Genomic DNA, 13,892 nt, shown 5'->3' with positions numbered 1-13,892 from the left:
TCATTGCAAGCACATAAAACCAGGCACTATCTATTTGCACAAGAAAGGACAGGCATAGAGCTAGCTTCAAGTTCAGTTTAATCCAGGGCTCAGACATCACCAGTATCCGTCTTTCAGGCCTGCCAATTAAAGATTGGCTGCATTCTCAGGCCCTAAACACTGGCTGTCTGACAGTTCCAGGCACTCTGTCCATTGCTTCACATTCCTAAGTGAAACATTCTCACATCATCAAAGCCCAGAAGGGTGAGGGAGGAAAAAAATAATAATAATAAAGTGAATGATTTGGCATTCTCGTCAGAAATTCCACTTAGTTGAATCTTAGTGACCCAGCTTAGGTCAAGGCCCATCCCTGAACTAGTCCCTGCAGCCAGACTAATGGAACCTGCTCATTAGCTTGGGTCAGCTTTTTGCCCATCTCTGCACCAATTCAGTGAAAGTACGATGATTGGCTTAGGCCTGTCAGCATCTATCTTCAAAGGTCAGGATGGTCGTCCTACCAAAACTACGTGTTAGAGAATGGGGAAGGAATGGTTTCCCAAAGGAAAATCAAGTTAATGCTGCAAAGATTTAATTAATCTCATTTTAAATAATATAGTTTGATCTTTTGTATGTTGAGATCTCTGTTACTCTACTGAATTCTTAAATTTACTTCATTTGAGATGTTATGAGTAGTGAAATTTGGGTAGAAATTGCATGAAGTGCCATGCAAATAAAACCTGTAGTGGATACCTATTATTTGCTAGCCAACATCCATTCCCCTTTTTTACTAGTGAATAGTAACCTGATGAAAAAACATATCTTTTTAAATTATTAGTACTGTACTTGACTCTGTTATAGAAGTTTCCCACTGTAACAAAGAAAGGTAAATTAAAGTAAAATTGTGTGTTTTTTTTAATTTTTTTCTTCCCCCTGCTTTTTTGAGGGGGGAGGGACAGAGGGAGAGAGAGAGAATCCTAAGTAGGCTCCACGCCCAGCACCAGATGCAGGGATCAGTCTCACAACCCTGAGATCCTGACCTGAGCAGAAATCAAGAGGCAGACGCTTAAGCAACTGAGCCACCCAGGTGCCCCAAAAGATGTGTTTTTTATTAAGTGAAGTTTCCATATAGAATCTGTATATGATTACTCCTAAACCTTCTAAAATTTACCTTCTGATGTTTTTATTTTATCTCTTTCAGGGCTAATTTCGTATACTGAGTATCTTTTCTTGCTTACAATCCTCACTAGTAAGTACCCCACAGTTTTTCTCAGTGATCATGTGGAATTCTCTGTTCTTACCAAACAAGATTTTTGAAAGTTTGGTATTTATGTCTTCATCATTAAAACATTACTGCTACCTTAGTTTCTGTATCAACAAAATGGTACTGTTGGATTAGATTAGCCCTTCTGCTTCCTTTGTACTATGGCTCCCCATAACTCTGTCTCCTTAAAAGACTTGTTGAACAGAAGAGATTCAGACTTAGCCTTCACATGTCTAAAAAAAACCCTTATCAGACATTGTTCAAAATTCCTGATCAGTACTCTTCAGACTGGTCATGAAAATCAAGGAAAGAGTGAGAAACTTTCACAACTCGGAGCAGAGTAAGGAGACCTAACAACTAAAGGCAACATGGTTTCTTGTGTTTGGTCCTAAAATAGAAAAAATAGCATTAGTGGAAAAACTTGAAATCCAAATAAAGTCTGTAGTTCAGTTTAAAATGCTATTACCAGTGTTAATTTCTTAGTTTTGACGATGATACTGTAGTTTTAGAAGATATTAACATTAGAGGAAGCTGGCTGAAGAGCATATGAGAACTCACTATACTATCTTTACAACATTTCTTAGGTCTAAAATTATTTCAAAATAAAAAAATTTTTTAAAACCGTACTCTGAGAAAGGGAAATAAAGAGTAATAATCAGTGTGAAAATAGCCAGATTACTATAAGAATATAGGAAGACCCCTGGTAGAGTTAAAGAAATAAGTTCTCAAATTAATTTTGCTTTGGAAAGCAGAGCACTTAATAGTAGAACAGCACAGCCATGAAAATGTATCAGCCTTTGAAAATTGTTATAATAAGGAGAGATCATTTTTTCAGTTTAGGCACTTATGTAATAGTTTCTAGAAGTTTTTTCCAAATTTGAAGACCTATAGATCAGTAAGTAATTTGCATTTCACCAACATTTAAATAACTATTCACTTTTCACTTAATTGCAGAACCCCATACTGGGTTTCATGTTGCTTTTAAAATGCTGGATGCAGATGGTAATGAGATGGTTGAGAAAAAGGAATTTTTTAAGGTAAGTAAATTCTACTTATTTTTAGTTTATCATGAACCACTTGGATGCTTGTGTGATTTTACATTTCCATAAAAATTTAAATTATGTCCACTGCTTACATATGAAATGTCAAATCATTTATACATTCAAAAGTGTTAAGTTTTCCATAATACAATTGAGGAAACTTAAGGAACACAGCATAAGATTCCTGTGGGAGAAATGAGCTTATGCATCTACATTTTTTTAGCGTTTTATTTTTATGATTTCAGCAGATAATACAATAGAAAGGGCCTCATAGATATGTTCAGAATTATTCTTATACACCCCTACCCCCAAAAAAGGAATAAGAAAAATTAAAACTTAAGCCTTCATAAATCATAGGGGAAAAAATGAAAAAGCTACAAATAGGTATAAATGCATGCAGATTTTCCAGGAATTTACTAAAGCTAATATTTGAAAAGCTGAAAATATGTTTAAATGAAAATATGTTTCCAAGACAACTCTAGGACATACAACCAGTAAATTTCACTCCATTCCAGAACATTCATGGTGATATTAAAAAATACCTTAGTGCACATAAACTGCTGGGTGTGTGCCAAAGTTAAATGTTACTAATGTATTAGAGTGTTTTATGGCAAAAAAAAATAGAACATGTAGATAAATATATAACACAGCATCTGGTACATACTAACTTCTTAGAACTACCATTGATAATTACTGAGTACATATATAAATGACTACTTTATGACTTGTTAAAAAAAAGTCTTTGAGACGTGACGCAAATGGAACTCTCTTACGTTGCTGGTGGGAATATGAAATGATATACACATTTTGGAAAACAAAAGTGGCAGCTTCTTAATGTATACTCAGCATAGGACTTGGCAATTCCACTCCTATGTATTTAGTCAAAAAGAAGAAAACATCTGTTCACCCAAAGACCTGTGTGTGAATATTCTTAACAACTTAATTCATAATAGCCCCAAACTGGAAACAACCTAAGTGTTCATCAAGTGACTGGGTAAACAAATTGTATCCATACAATAGAATACTACTCAGCAATTAAAAGGAACAAATTACTAGTAAGTACAACAACATGGATGAATCTAAGTGAAGGAAAAAGTGTATATACAGTGTGAGTCCTTTGATACGAAACTCTAGAAAAGGAACATAGTCTATACTAACAGAAAGCAGATCATTGGTTCACTGGGGCTGGGAGGGAGCAAGGAATTGACTGCAAATTGACAGCAGCATCCATGAGGGAATCGCCTGACGTGCTGGAAATATTTTAGATCTTGGTTAGGATGGTAGTGACATGGGTGTATTAATTCGTTACAGCTCATCAAACTGTATATTTAAACAAATGCATTTTATTGTTTATGAATTATACCTCAGTAAACACCTTTGACAAGGTTTCATTCCACAGCTCTGCAGATTTAATTACTGAGATACTGGTTTTATATACAAGAAACTGTCTCAAAGACTAGAAAGAAAGGACATAGCAAAATGTTCTAACCAGAGAATAAATTTATAGAACAGTGGGATCCAATAAAAAGGCTTATTTAACATTTTAGAAATTATCTGGAAGAGGGTATAAAGAGTGTATAAATCTAAGCATATGGGGGAACTAAGGTTAATGACATGAAAATCTATGTGAGCGGGCAGTAAAGTAGCAGATGAAATTCTTAGTATTTTAGCTTAAAGCGTAGTAGAACCCATCTTACCCAATGTGTCCACTATCAGTGTAGTTCAATTAATTAAAAGAATCTGTTAAAGGAATAAGTTTTAAAAATAAAGATACCTAAATAACAGACATTTTAATTAAGTAAATGCACATCCATTTTAGAACCAAGGTCTTTTCTTTTTAAGATTTTATTTATTAGAGCACGTGCGCACATGTGCACAGAGGGAGAGTGAGAAGGAAAAGCAGACTCCTTGATGAGCAGAGAGCCTGACACAGGGTTCAGTCCCAGGACCCTGAGATCATGACCTGAGCCACCCAGGCACCCCAGAACCAAGGCCTTTTCTTTGAAGTGGAGCCACTGATTGGAATTACCTGTTTTTCTTGCCTACGTATGCCCATAATTTATCATCTGCAGCTTCCAGTTTTCTTTAAAGTGAAGAAAAAATGTAAAGACAGGTATGAAGCAGTCTGAATGTAGGATTCTTCAAGATCTTTGTGATTTTTCCCACTCTTTACAATCTTACCCTAATTAGAGGCAACTTTTTTTAGTAGCGTCTTAATAACAAAACTCTAAAGTATTCCTCCTTCCTTTTTTATTGAAGCAACTCTTTTCAGACTCATTTTTCATTGATATAAATATTTGCATTACTGCAAGTGGAACACACACACACACACACAAAATCAAGCTGACCACCAGAATAGGAACAGGTGCAGGATATCCCATCATGGTTTCCTTATTGCAATTTCTAATGGGATCTGGCAGCTGCAGGTGCTTGTGGCTCGCATATTTCAGGGTGTTGGCAGAGCTAAGAGACTAAATTTTATGCTTTTATATTTGGAGTTTATATCACCATTCAGAAAAAAAATTTAAACAGTCTCTGTGCTTAATGCTTCCATTTCAGGCTCTTCTGATTTTTCACCAAATTTACTTGTCTTTGAAGCTACATTCTCTCCTAAGCCAAAAAGGAGAACCAATGTCCCAGTGTGCCTGTGTAGTTAACTTCTCCAGCAGGGTACCTGAGTGGCTCAGTCAGTTAAGTGTCTGCCTTTGGCTCAAGTCATGACAGGGTCCTGGGATCAAGCCCTGCATTGGGCTCCCTGCTCAGCAGGGAGCCTGTTTCTCCCTCTCCCTCTGCCACTCCCCTTGCTTGTGCACTTGCATGCATGCACACTCTCTTTTTCTCTCTGTCTCTCTCAAATAAATAAATAAAATCTTTAAAAAACAAAGAAACTTCTCCAGCTTTCTGGTGCTTCCAGAAAATCCTATTACTTCACAGTAATATTTAATAAAATTATGTAATTACAGAAACAAGTGCAGTGAGCATAATTGGTTTGGAAACACAAAAGATTTAAACTAAGTAAACACTGAGCTCAGCTGCTGAGAGCAGGAGTGTGCAAGCATTCTTAAGATTTGCCAAGGGCTTCTATGAATGTTCATATCTATCATAAAGTTCTACAGGGGGAGCAGGGAGCATTGATTAATATGCTGAATTGGTTATGTGGAAGCCAGTTAAGATTTTTTTTACATTTTATTTAAGGAAAAAGAACCCAGTATACAATTATAGGAAACTGAATTCTGGAATACCTAGAAGGGAATGAGTTCAGCATAACCGTAGACTAGCCTCAGTACTTTAGATCAGTATGTTGGTATAAAATTCCAGAAAGTATCCTAAAACATGTAGAAAATATACGCTCACACCAGAACAGATACCTTTGGATTTTTGTGTGCTTATGAGCACTTCATGAAATACGCAGAACTGAAATAATGGGAGGTGAGAAGCTTCTTTCTGAGGACCCATTTTAAGAATAGGACTGATGGTGGGGCACCTGGGTAGTGCAGTCCGTTAAGCATCCAACTCTTGGTTTCAGCTCAGGTCACAATCTCAGGGTCGTGGGATCGAGCCCTGCATTGGGCTCTGCACTCAGTGCGGAGTCGGCTTGAGATGCTCTCTCTCCCTCTCCCTTTGCCCCTCACCTATGGTCACTTGTGTGGGCTCTCTCTTTCTCTCTCAAATAAATAAATCTAAAAAAAAAATGGGACTCATGGAAAGGAAAATACTGTATGGTCTTACTTCTGTGTGGACTCTTAACAAAAAACCAAGCCCCTAGGAAGAGAGATCAGATTTGTGGTTATCAGAGGCAGGATTGGGAGGAGTGGGAATAGGAGAAGGTGGTCAAAATGTACAAACTTCCAGTTAGAAGATAAATAAGTACTAGGAGGGTAATATGCAACATGACAACCATAGTTAACACTCCTGTGTGGTACATAGGAAATTGGTTAAAAGAGTAACTCCTGGGAGTTCTCATAACAAGGAGAAAACTTTTTTTTTTTTTTTTGCTTTTGCTTTTTATTGCATGTGGCTACTGAGCCCCTGAAATATGGTTTGTGGCTAAGAAACTTAAGTTTTTAAATTTTAGTTAATGTAAAATTTAAATTAAATTAATGTAAAATTTACTTCAGATATTGGGAGATTTGCACATATGTTTGAAGCAAGCTGGGTACATGGATCTACTTTTTCAATTGTAAATTTTATGAAATCTAAACACAGATAAAGTATTTCCAGTGAAATGTAACATCTAAATTGAGATGATCCTGTAAGTGTAAAATGCACACTGGATTTTGAAGAAGAGAGAAAAGAATGTAAAATAGCTCATTTTTATATTGAATACATGATGAAATTATGTTAGGATATTAATTCATGTTCATCTGTTTCTTTTTACTTTTTTATTTTTGTGGCTACTAGAAAACTTAAAATTACTTATGTAGCTCCATTATATTACTGTGGGACAGCACTGCTTTAGAATATATAAGACTATAGGGGCGCCTGGGTGGCTCAGTCTTTGAGCGTCTGCCTTCGTCTCAGGGCAGATCCCTGCGTTATGGGATCGAGCCCCACATTAGGCTCCTCTACTGGGAGCCTGCTTCTTCCTCTCCCACTCCCCCTGCTTGTGTTCCCTCTCTCACTGGCTATCTCTATCAAATAAATAAATAAAATCTTTAAAAAAAATAGAATATATAAGACTATAAATGCTGAGAAATCTTCAGAAATATTTTATTATATGTCCCTCTTGACAATTGTTTCAAGTGCTGAAAAAGATCTTTCTTCTGGGTTTGCAACTTAAGTAACAAAGCTGGAGGGTTCCAGAGGATTGAAGTTGCCTGAAGTATACTTCTAGATATATGAAATTTCATTTACTGTTCAAAAAAACAGGGAGTAATCTTACAGGATTCACTTTCTCAAAGTGGTAGAAGTTAAAACTAACAGAAAGCTATAGAGAGAACTATACTATGTGAATGCTTGAAGAGTATTTGGAAGGTTTCATGAATTCAGACATGTTCTGTGTAAGATATGGGTTTGAAAAAATAGAAATTGTTTTATTACAGTGTCATTGTGAATAAACATTAGCAAAACTGCTTGTTACCAAAGGAATAGTATGGATAAAGTTTACCGTTGTAGAGCAACTAGTTTATAAAAGCAGCCTGGAATTCCACCAAGAAGTTGAAGGTATTTGTGAATACACAAAATGGGAAAGAAACAAGGATTTCCAGATATCGTGGCTCTTACTCAGGACCTCAAGTAAAAAAAAGTACTCAAACAGTAAGCAGGAAAGGAAATACTAGATAGTCATCATAAATTTATCTTTGGTTTTTTTTATAATAAAAATTTTTTATTATGTTAGTCCCCATACAGTACATCCCTGGTTTTTGATGTAAAGTTCGATGATTCATTACTTGCGTATAACACCCAGGGCACTATGCAATACGTGCCCTCCTTACTACCCATCACCAGCCTATCCCATTCCCCCACCTCCCTCCCCTCTGAAGCCCTCAGTTTCTTTCTCAGAGTCCATAGTCTCTCATGCTTCATTCCCCCTTCTGATTACCCCCCCTTTCTTTATCCCTTTCTTCTCCTACCGATCTTCCTAGTTCTTATGTTCCATAGATGAGAGAAACCATATGATAATTGTCTTTCTCTGCTTGACTTATTTCACTTAGCATTATCTCCTCCAGTGCTGTCCACGTTGCAGCAAATGTTGAGAAATCGTTTCTTTTTGATAGCTGAGTAATATTCCATTGTATATATGGACCACAGCTTCTTAATCCAGTCATCTGTTGAAGGGCATCTTGGCTCCTTCCACGATTTAGCCATTGTGGACAATGTTGCTATGAACATTGGGGTGCATATGGCCCTTCCCTTCACTAAGTCTGTATCTTTGGGGTAGATACCCAGTAGTGCAATGGCTGGATCATAGGGTAGCTCAATTTTTATCTTTTTAAGGGACCTGCACACTGTTCTCCAGAGTGGCTGTACCAACTTGCATTCCCACCAACAGTGTAGGAGGGATCCCCTTTCTCCACATCCTCTCCAACAAGTTGTTTCTTGCCTTGTCTATCTTTGCCATTCTAACTGGCGTAAGGTGGTATCTCAGTGTGGTTTTGATTTGAATTTCCCTGATGGCTAATGATTTTGAACATTTTTTCATGTGTCTGTTAGCCATTTGTATGTCTTCATTGGAAAAGTGTCTGTTCATATCTTCTGCCCATTTTATGATTTGTTTATTTGTTTCTCGTGTATTGAGTTTGAGAAGTTCTTTGTAGATCCTAGGTACCAGTCCTTTATCTGTAGCATCATTTGCAAATATATTCTCCCATTCCGTGGGCTGCCTCTTAGTTTTTTTGACTGTTTCCTTGGCTGTGCAGAAGCTCTTTATCCTGATAAAGTCCCATAAGTTCATTTTATCTTTTATTTCTCTTGCCTTTGGCGATGTGTCGTGAAAAAGGTTGCTCTGGCTGATGTCATAGAGGTTGCTGCCTATGTTCTCCTCTAGGATTTTGACGGGTTCCTGTCTCACATCGAGGTCTTTCATCCATTTGGAGTTTATCTTTGTGTATGGTGTGAGAGAATGGTCAAGTTTCATTCTTTTGCATGTAGCTGTCCAATTTTCCCAGCACCATTTATTGAAGAGACTGTCTTTTTTCCACCGGATGTTTTTTCCTGCTTTATCAAAGATTAGTTGCCCAAAGAGCCGAGGGTCCATTTCTGGGTTCTCTATTCTGTTCCATTGGTCGATGNGTCTCTGGGTTCTCTATTCTGTTCCGTTGGTCTATGTGTCTATTTTTGTGCCAGTACCATGCTGTCTTTCTGATCACAGCTTTGTAGTACACCTTGCAATCCGGCATTGTGATGCCCCCAGCTTTGTTTTTCCTTTGCAAACTTCCTTGACGATTCGTGGCCTTTTCTGGTTCCACACAAATTTAAGGGCTGTTTGTTCCACTTCTTTGAAAAATGTCATTAGTATTTTCATCAGGATAGCATTGAAAGTGTAGATTGCTGTGGGTAGCATGGACATTTTAACTATGTTAATTCTTCCGATCCATGAGCATGGAATATTTTTCCATCTTTTTATGTCTTCCTCAATATCTTTCAAAAGTGATCTATAGTTTCTAGCATATAGGTCCTTTACGTCNCTATAATATAGATCCTTTACGTCTCTGGTTAAGTTAATTCCGAAATAACAGATGATTTTTTGGTGCTATTGTAAATGGGATAGATTCCCTAATTTCTCGTTAGTCAGTCTCATCGTTCTTGTATACAAATGCAACTGATTTCTGGGCATTGATTTTGTATCCCGCTACATTACTGAATTGCTCTATAACTTCTAGTAGTTTGGGGGTGGATTCTTTTGGGTTTTCCATATAGAGTATCATGTCATCTGCAAAGAGAGACAGTTTGACTTCTTCTTTGCCGATTTGGATACCTTTGATCCCTTTTTGTCNTCCCTAATTTCTCTTTCTTCAGTCTCGTTATTCGTGTATAGAAATGCAACTGATTTCTGGGCATTGATTTTGTATCCTGCCACCTTACTGAATTGTTCTATAACTTCTAATAGTTTGGGAGTGGATTCCTTTGGGTTTTCCATATAGAGTATCATGTCTCTGAGAAGAGAGACAGTTTGACTTCTTCTTTGCCGATTTGGATACCTTTTATCCCTTTCTGTTGTCTGATATGCTGTTGCAAGGACTTCTAGTACTATGTTGAATAATAGTGGCGAGAGTGGGCATCCTTGTCGTGTTCCTGATCTTAAGGGAAAGGCTTCCAGCTTTTCCCCATTGAGAATAATGCTTGCAGTAGGCTTTTCATAGATGGCTTTTATGAGATTGAGAAATGTACCCTCTATTCCTACACTCTGAAGGGTTTTAATCAGGAAAGGATGCTGTATTTTGTCAAATGCTTTTTCTGCATCAATTGAGAGGATCATATGGTTCTTGAGTCTTTTCTTGTTGATATGANTGTTGAGAGAACCATATGATTTTTGGCTTTTTTCTTGTTGATATAATCTATCACACTGATAGATTTGCGGATGTTGAACCACCCTTGCATCGCAGGGATGAATCCCACTTGGTCATGATGGGTAATCCTTTTAATGTACTGTTGGATCCTATTAGCTAGGATCTTGTTGAGGATTTTGGCNATAGGTGGTCTTTATGAGATTGAGGAATGTACCCTCTATCCCTACACTCTGAAGGGTTTTAATCAGGAAAGGATGCTGTATTTTGTGAAATGCTTTTTCTGCATCTGTTGAGAGAACCATATGATTTTTGGCTTTTTTCTTGTTGATATAATCTATCACACTGATAGATTTGCGGATGTTGAACCACCCTTGCATCGCAGGGATGAATCCCACTTGGTCATGATGGGTAATCCTTTTAATGTACTGTTGGATCCTATTAGCTAGGATCTTGTTAAGAATTTTGGCATCCATATTCATCAGGGAAACCGGTCTGTAAATCTCCTTTTTGATGGGGTCTTTGCCTAGTTTGGGATTCAAGGTAATATTGGCCTCATAGAATGAGTTTGGTAGCTTTCCTTCTGTTTCTATTTTTTGAAATAGCTTTAGGAGAATAGGTATTATTTCTTCTTTGAATGTTTGGTAGAATTCCCCAGGAAAACCGTCTGGGCCTGGAGTTTTATTATTTGGANCTTTGACTTTCTGTTCTGTATCACTCTTGCGGCCTTTTTACTTTTATAGAACCCCACTTAATATCTCCTGTAGGGCTGGTTTTGTGGTTACGAAATTGGTCAATGACCTGGCGATTCTGGAACGTCTTTATTTCTCCATCAATTCTGAATGACAGCCTTGCTGGATAAAGGATCCTTGGCTGCCTGTTTTTCTCTGAAGGAGCTTAAAAAATGCCCCCCCAACCCTTTCATTCCAGGTCTGTGTAGACAGGTCTGACGTAATTCTGATAGCTCTGCCTTGGTATGTGAGAAATTTCTTTGCCCTGGCCGCTTTCAATACTGTATCCTGGATCTAGTATTTGCGAATTGCACTATGATGTGACGTGGCGTAGGTTTGTCGTGGTTGACCTTGGGAGGGGTCCTCTCTGCCTCTTGGACATGAAAGCTTGTTTTCTTTGCTAGATTAGGGAAGTTTTCAGCTACAATTTGTTCAAGTATCTTTCTAGACCTCTGTTTTTCTCCACCCCCTCGGGGATGCTGATGATTCTAACATTGGAACGTTTCGTTGAGTCAGTAATCTCCCATATCCTACATTCTTGAGATTGGATTTTTTTGAGCCATGTTTCTGTCTTAGCTTTCTCCTCTACTAACCCATCCTCCAGTTCGCCGATTTGTTCTTCTGCCTCATTCACCCTGGCTGTCAGAGCATCTAGTTTTGACTGCATTTGATTCATAATATTTTTAATTTCTGCCAGATTCGCTCTCATTTCCGCCCTTAGAGATTCTATATTCTCTTTTAATATATTCGTTAATATTTTTTTTAAGTCTACAGATCATCTTGACCATTGTTACTCTGAACTCCGTTTCTGATAATTTGGTTATATCCATATCCATTAGTTCTGTGGCAGAGGCCACAGACTCATTCTCTTTTCTTTGCTGGGGGGGATATCTCTTTCTCATCATTCTGATGAGGAGAGGTTGCGGGGTTGCCCAGAGCTCAAATTATTGACCAGGACCCAGGCCGTGCGCCCTTGTTTTATAGAGACCTTAGGGCCGTGGGCTTCTTGATTTTTCAGCCTGCCTTCTGGGGGAGGGGCCTACCGCGCCGATACTCAGGCAGCCCTGTTTGGGTAGAGTCTCCCTGTCCCCTGCGGGGGGGGAGGGGGGGATGGGCACACTGTGAGCCGGTATTTCCAGGCTTTTGTTCTCTGGCGGCTTTCCCTCGCAGTTTGCTGTGTCTCTTCTGAGAGTCAGAGTAGCAGTAGCCAAATCCCAGCCTCTATCTCAGAACAGAGGGATCGCAGACCGTTCTCCACTGTGGTCTTCTGGCCACTTTAACTCTGTTTCTGTTGGTGCTGCTAAACCCTGCAGTGTTGGGATGTGCGTGCGCCCCACAGCGGGTGTCACAGCCCTCACTTCCAGGGCCGGCACGTCTCTGTACTTTGTGTTTCTAACACCGCCAGCCGCCCCCATGCGCTCCGAAGCTCCGTTTTCAGTGTGGTTCGCAGGCACTCCGGAGCTCTGGTGTTCAGATTGGTCACGCGCGTTCCCTGGCTCACAGTCTCAGTCGCTCTTTCGCGGGTGCCGTTCCCCAAGTCAGCCTGCTCCCCCTTGCAGGTGGCTACCTCTTCCCAGTGCCCTAACGTGGCAGCACCCTCCCCCTTCCGTTTATCTTCCGGTATCTCTGCACGGATTCACAGCTCCCCACTTTGTATTTCAATACTCAGTGCTGGAGATGTTCATTTGTAGAGATCCAGATGTATCTTCCTGCGTCTCAGGCTGATTCCGTGGGTGTTCAGGATGGTCTGGTACCTATCCAGCTCGACTCAGGGGACCAGCTGAAAAAGGGGTCCCCTACTCCTCCGCCATCTTCACTCCTCCTATACGTCCATAAATTTATCTTTAAATTCAATTTCATTCAGGCTAAGGAAAGCAAAAGTAACCATATTGCTCTATTTAGCATCAACACTGAATAAATAACCATATTAATGGTCTCTTGGGGAAACAAACTTTATAAAATACAGACCACTGTAAAAGCATTGTTGCTGTTCTTGTGTCGTTGGAATGTGAACAGAGACACTTAAGAGCTAGAATCCCCTAATGTGAACTGTATGCTGCTATCAGAAGAAACCAGCAGGCAGTTATGGAGATAATAGCACTTGAGTGTGTTCCATAATTCATCTCTGACCACAATATGAAAGCTGAGTTAATAGAGAAGAGATTGGAGGCAGGAAGTTTGTTAAGCTTTAGAGTAGTCCAGTTTACAACTGTGAGTGAAAAGTAGGAAATATAATTGAGACATGCTGTGGAATAGTCTCTGTAGATCCTGGTTTCTGGCTGAATTGGAGAGATGAGGGGAAAAGAGAAATCAGTGGTCACTCCTTTTTCCATCCAGCCTACCTAGGAATAATAATAGTACTAATTGATCTAAGAGAAAATAAGACGACTTCTTATTGAGGATTGGTTAATGTTCAACATATATGTTACATTATTGAATCTTTACAGCAGCCTACGAGATAAGTAGTAGCATCCCCATTCTAAAGATGAGAAAATCGATGTGCAGTCAGTATTGCAGCCATGATTTGATTCCCCAAGTCCATCCAGTTCTAAAGCCCTGCTCTTTCCTCAATGTTAGCCTGCCTCATTTGAAGGAGAATGCAAAGGAGGACTGGGTTGAAAAAGACCTTAACTCTGAGCTTGGAAATGTTGACCTTTATAAGCTGTTGGGGCACACTGTAGAGACAGACAAGTATAGCAAGCAACTGTCTGGAGATAACAGTGTAACCAGGATTAGGAAGTATCCTGATAGAGGTGATAATTAAGTCATGAGAGTATGTGACCTGAAGGGTAGAATGTAGAATGAAAAAGGATAAGATCAGAGTCTTGGAAAACAGTTGGATTTAAGAGGTCAGAATGAGACTGAGAAGCCAAAGAATGAAATTGAGAAGGAGCAAAGTACTGGAGAAGTAAGAAGAAAGCCCAGAGTGCAGGAT

General features: G+C 39.0%; 1 protein-coding gene across 1 annotated transcript in view; it reads left to right on the top strand.

Annotated features, from left to right (window-relative positions):
- The window catches only part of MICU2 (mitochondrial calcium uptake 2), a 178,873-nt gene that overhangs the window by 101,248 nt on the left and 63,733 nt on the right, over positions 1 to 13,892 (top strand). Inside the window, exons 5-6 of the mRNA XM_002928927.4 lie at positions 1,178 to 1,225; positions 2,195 to 2,277. Of these exons, the coding sequence (XP_002928973.1) occupies positions 1,178 to 1,225; positions 2,195 to 2,277 (131 nt within the window). The remainder of the gene's footprint in view (positions 1 to 1,177; positions 1,226 to 2,194; positions 2,278 to 13,892) is intronic.

The sequence above is a fragment of the Ailuropoda melanoleuca genome, chromosome 7 (assembly GCF_002007445.2).
Source record: "Ailuropoda melanoleuca isolate Jingjing chromosome 7, ASM200744v2, whole genome shotgun sequence".
NCBI lineage: Eukaryota > Metazoa > Chordata > Mammalia > Carnivora > Ursidae > Ailuropoda > Ailuropoda melanoleuca.
Note: the sequence above shows the minus strand (reverse complement) of the source record. Positions and strands in the feature narration are given on the sequence as shown.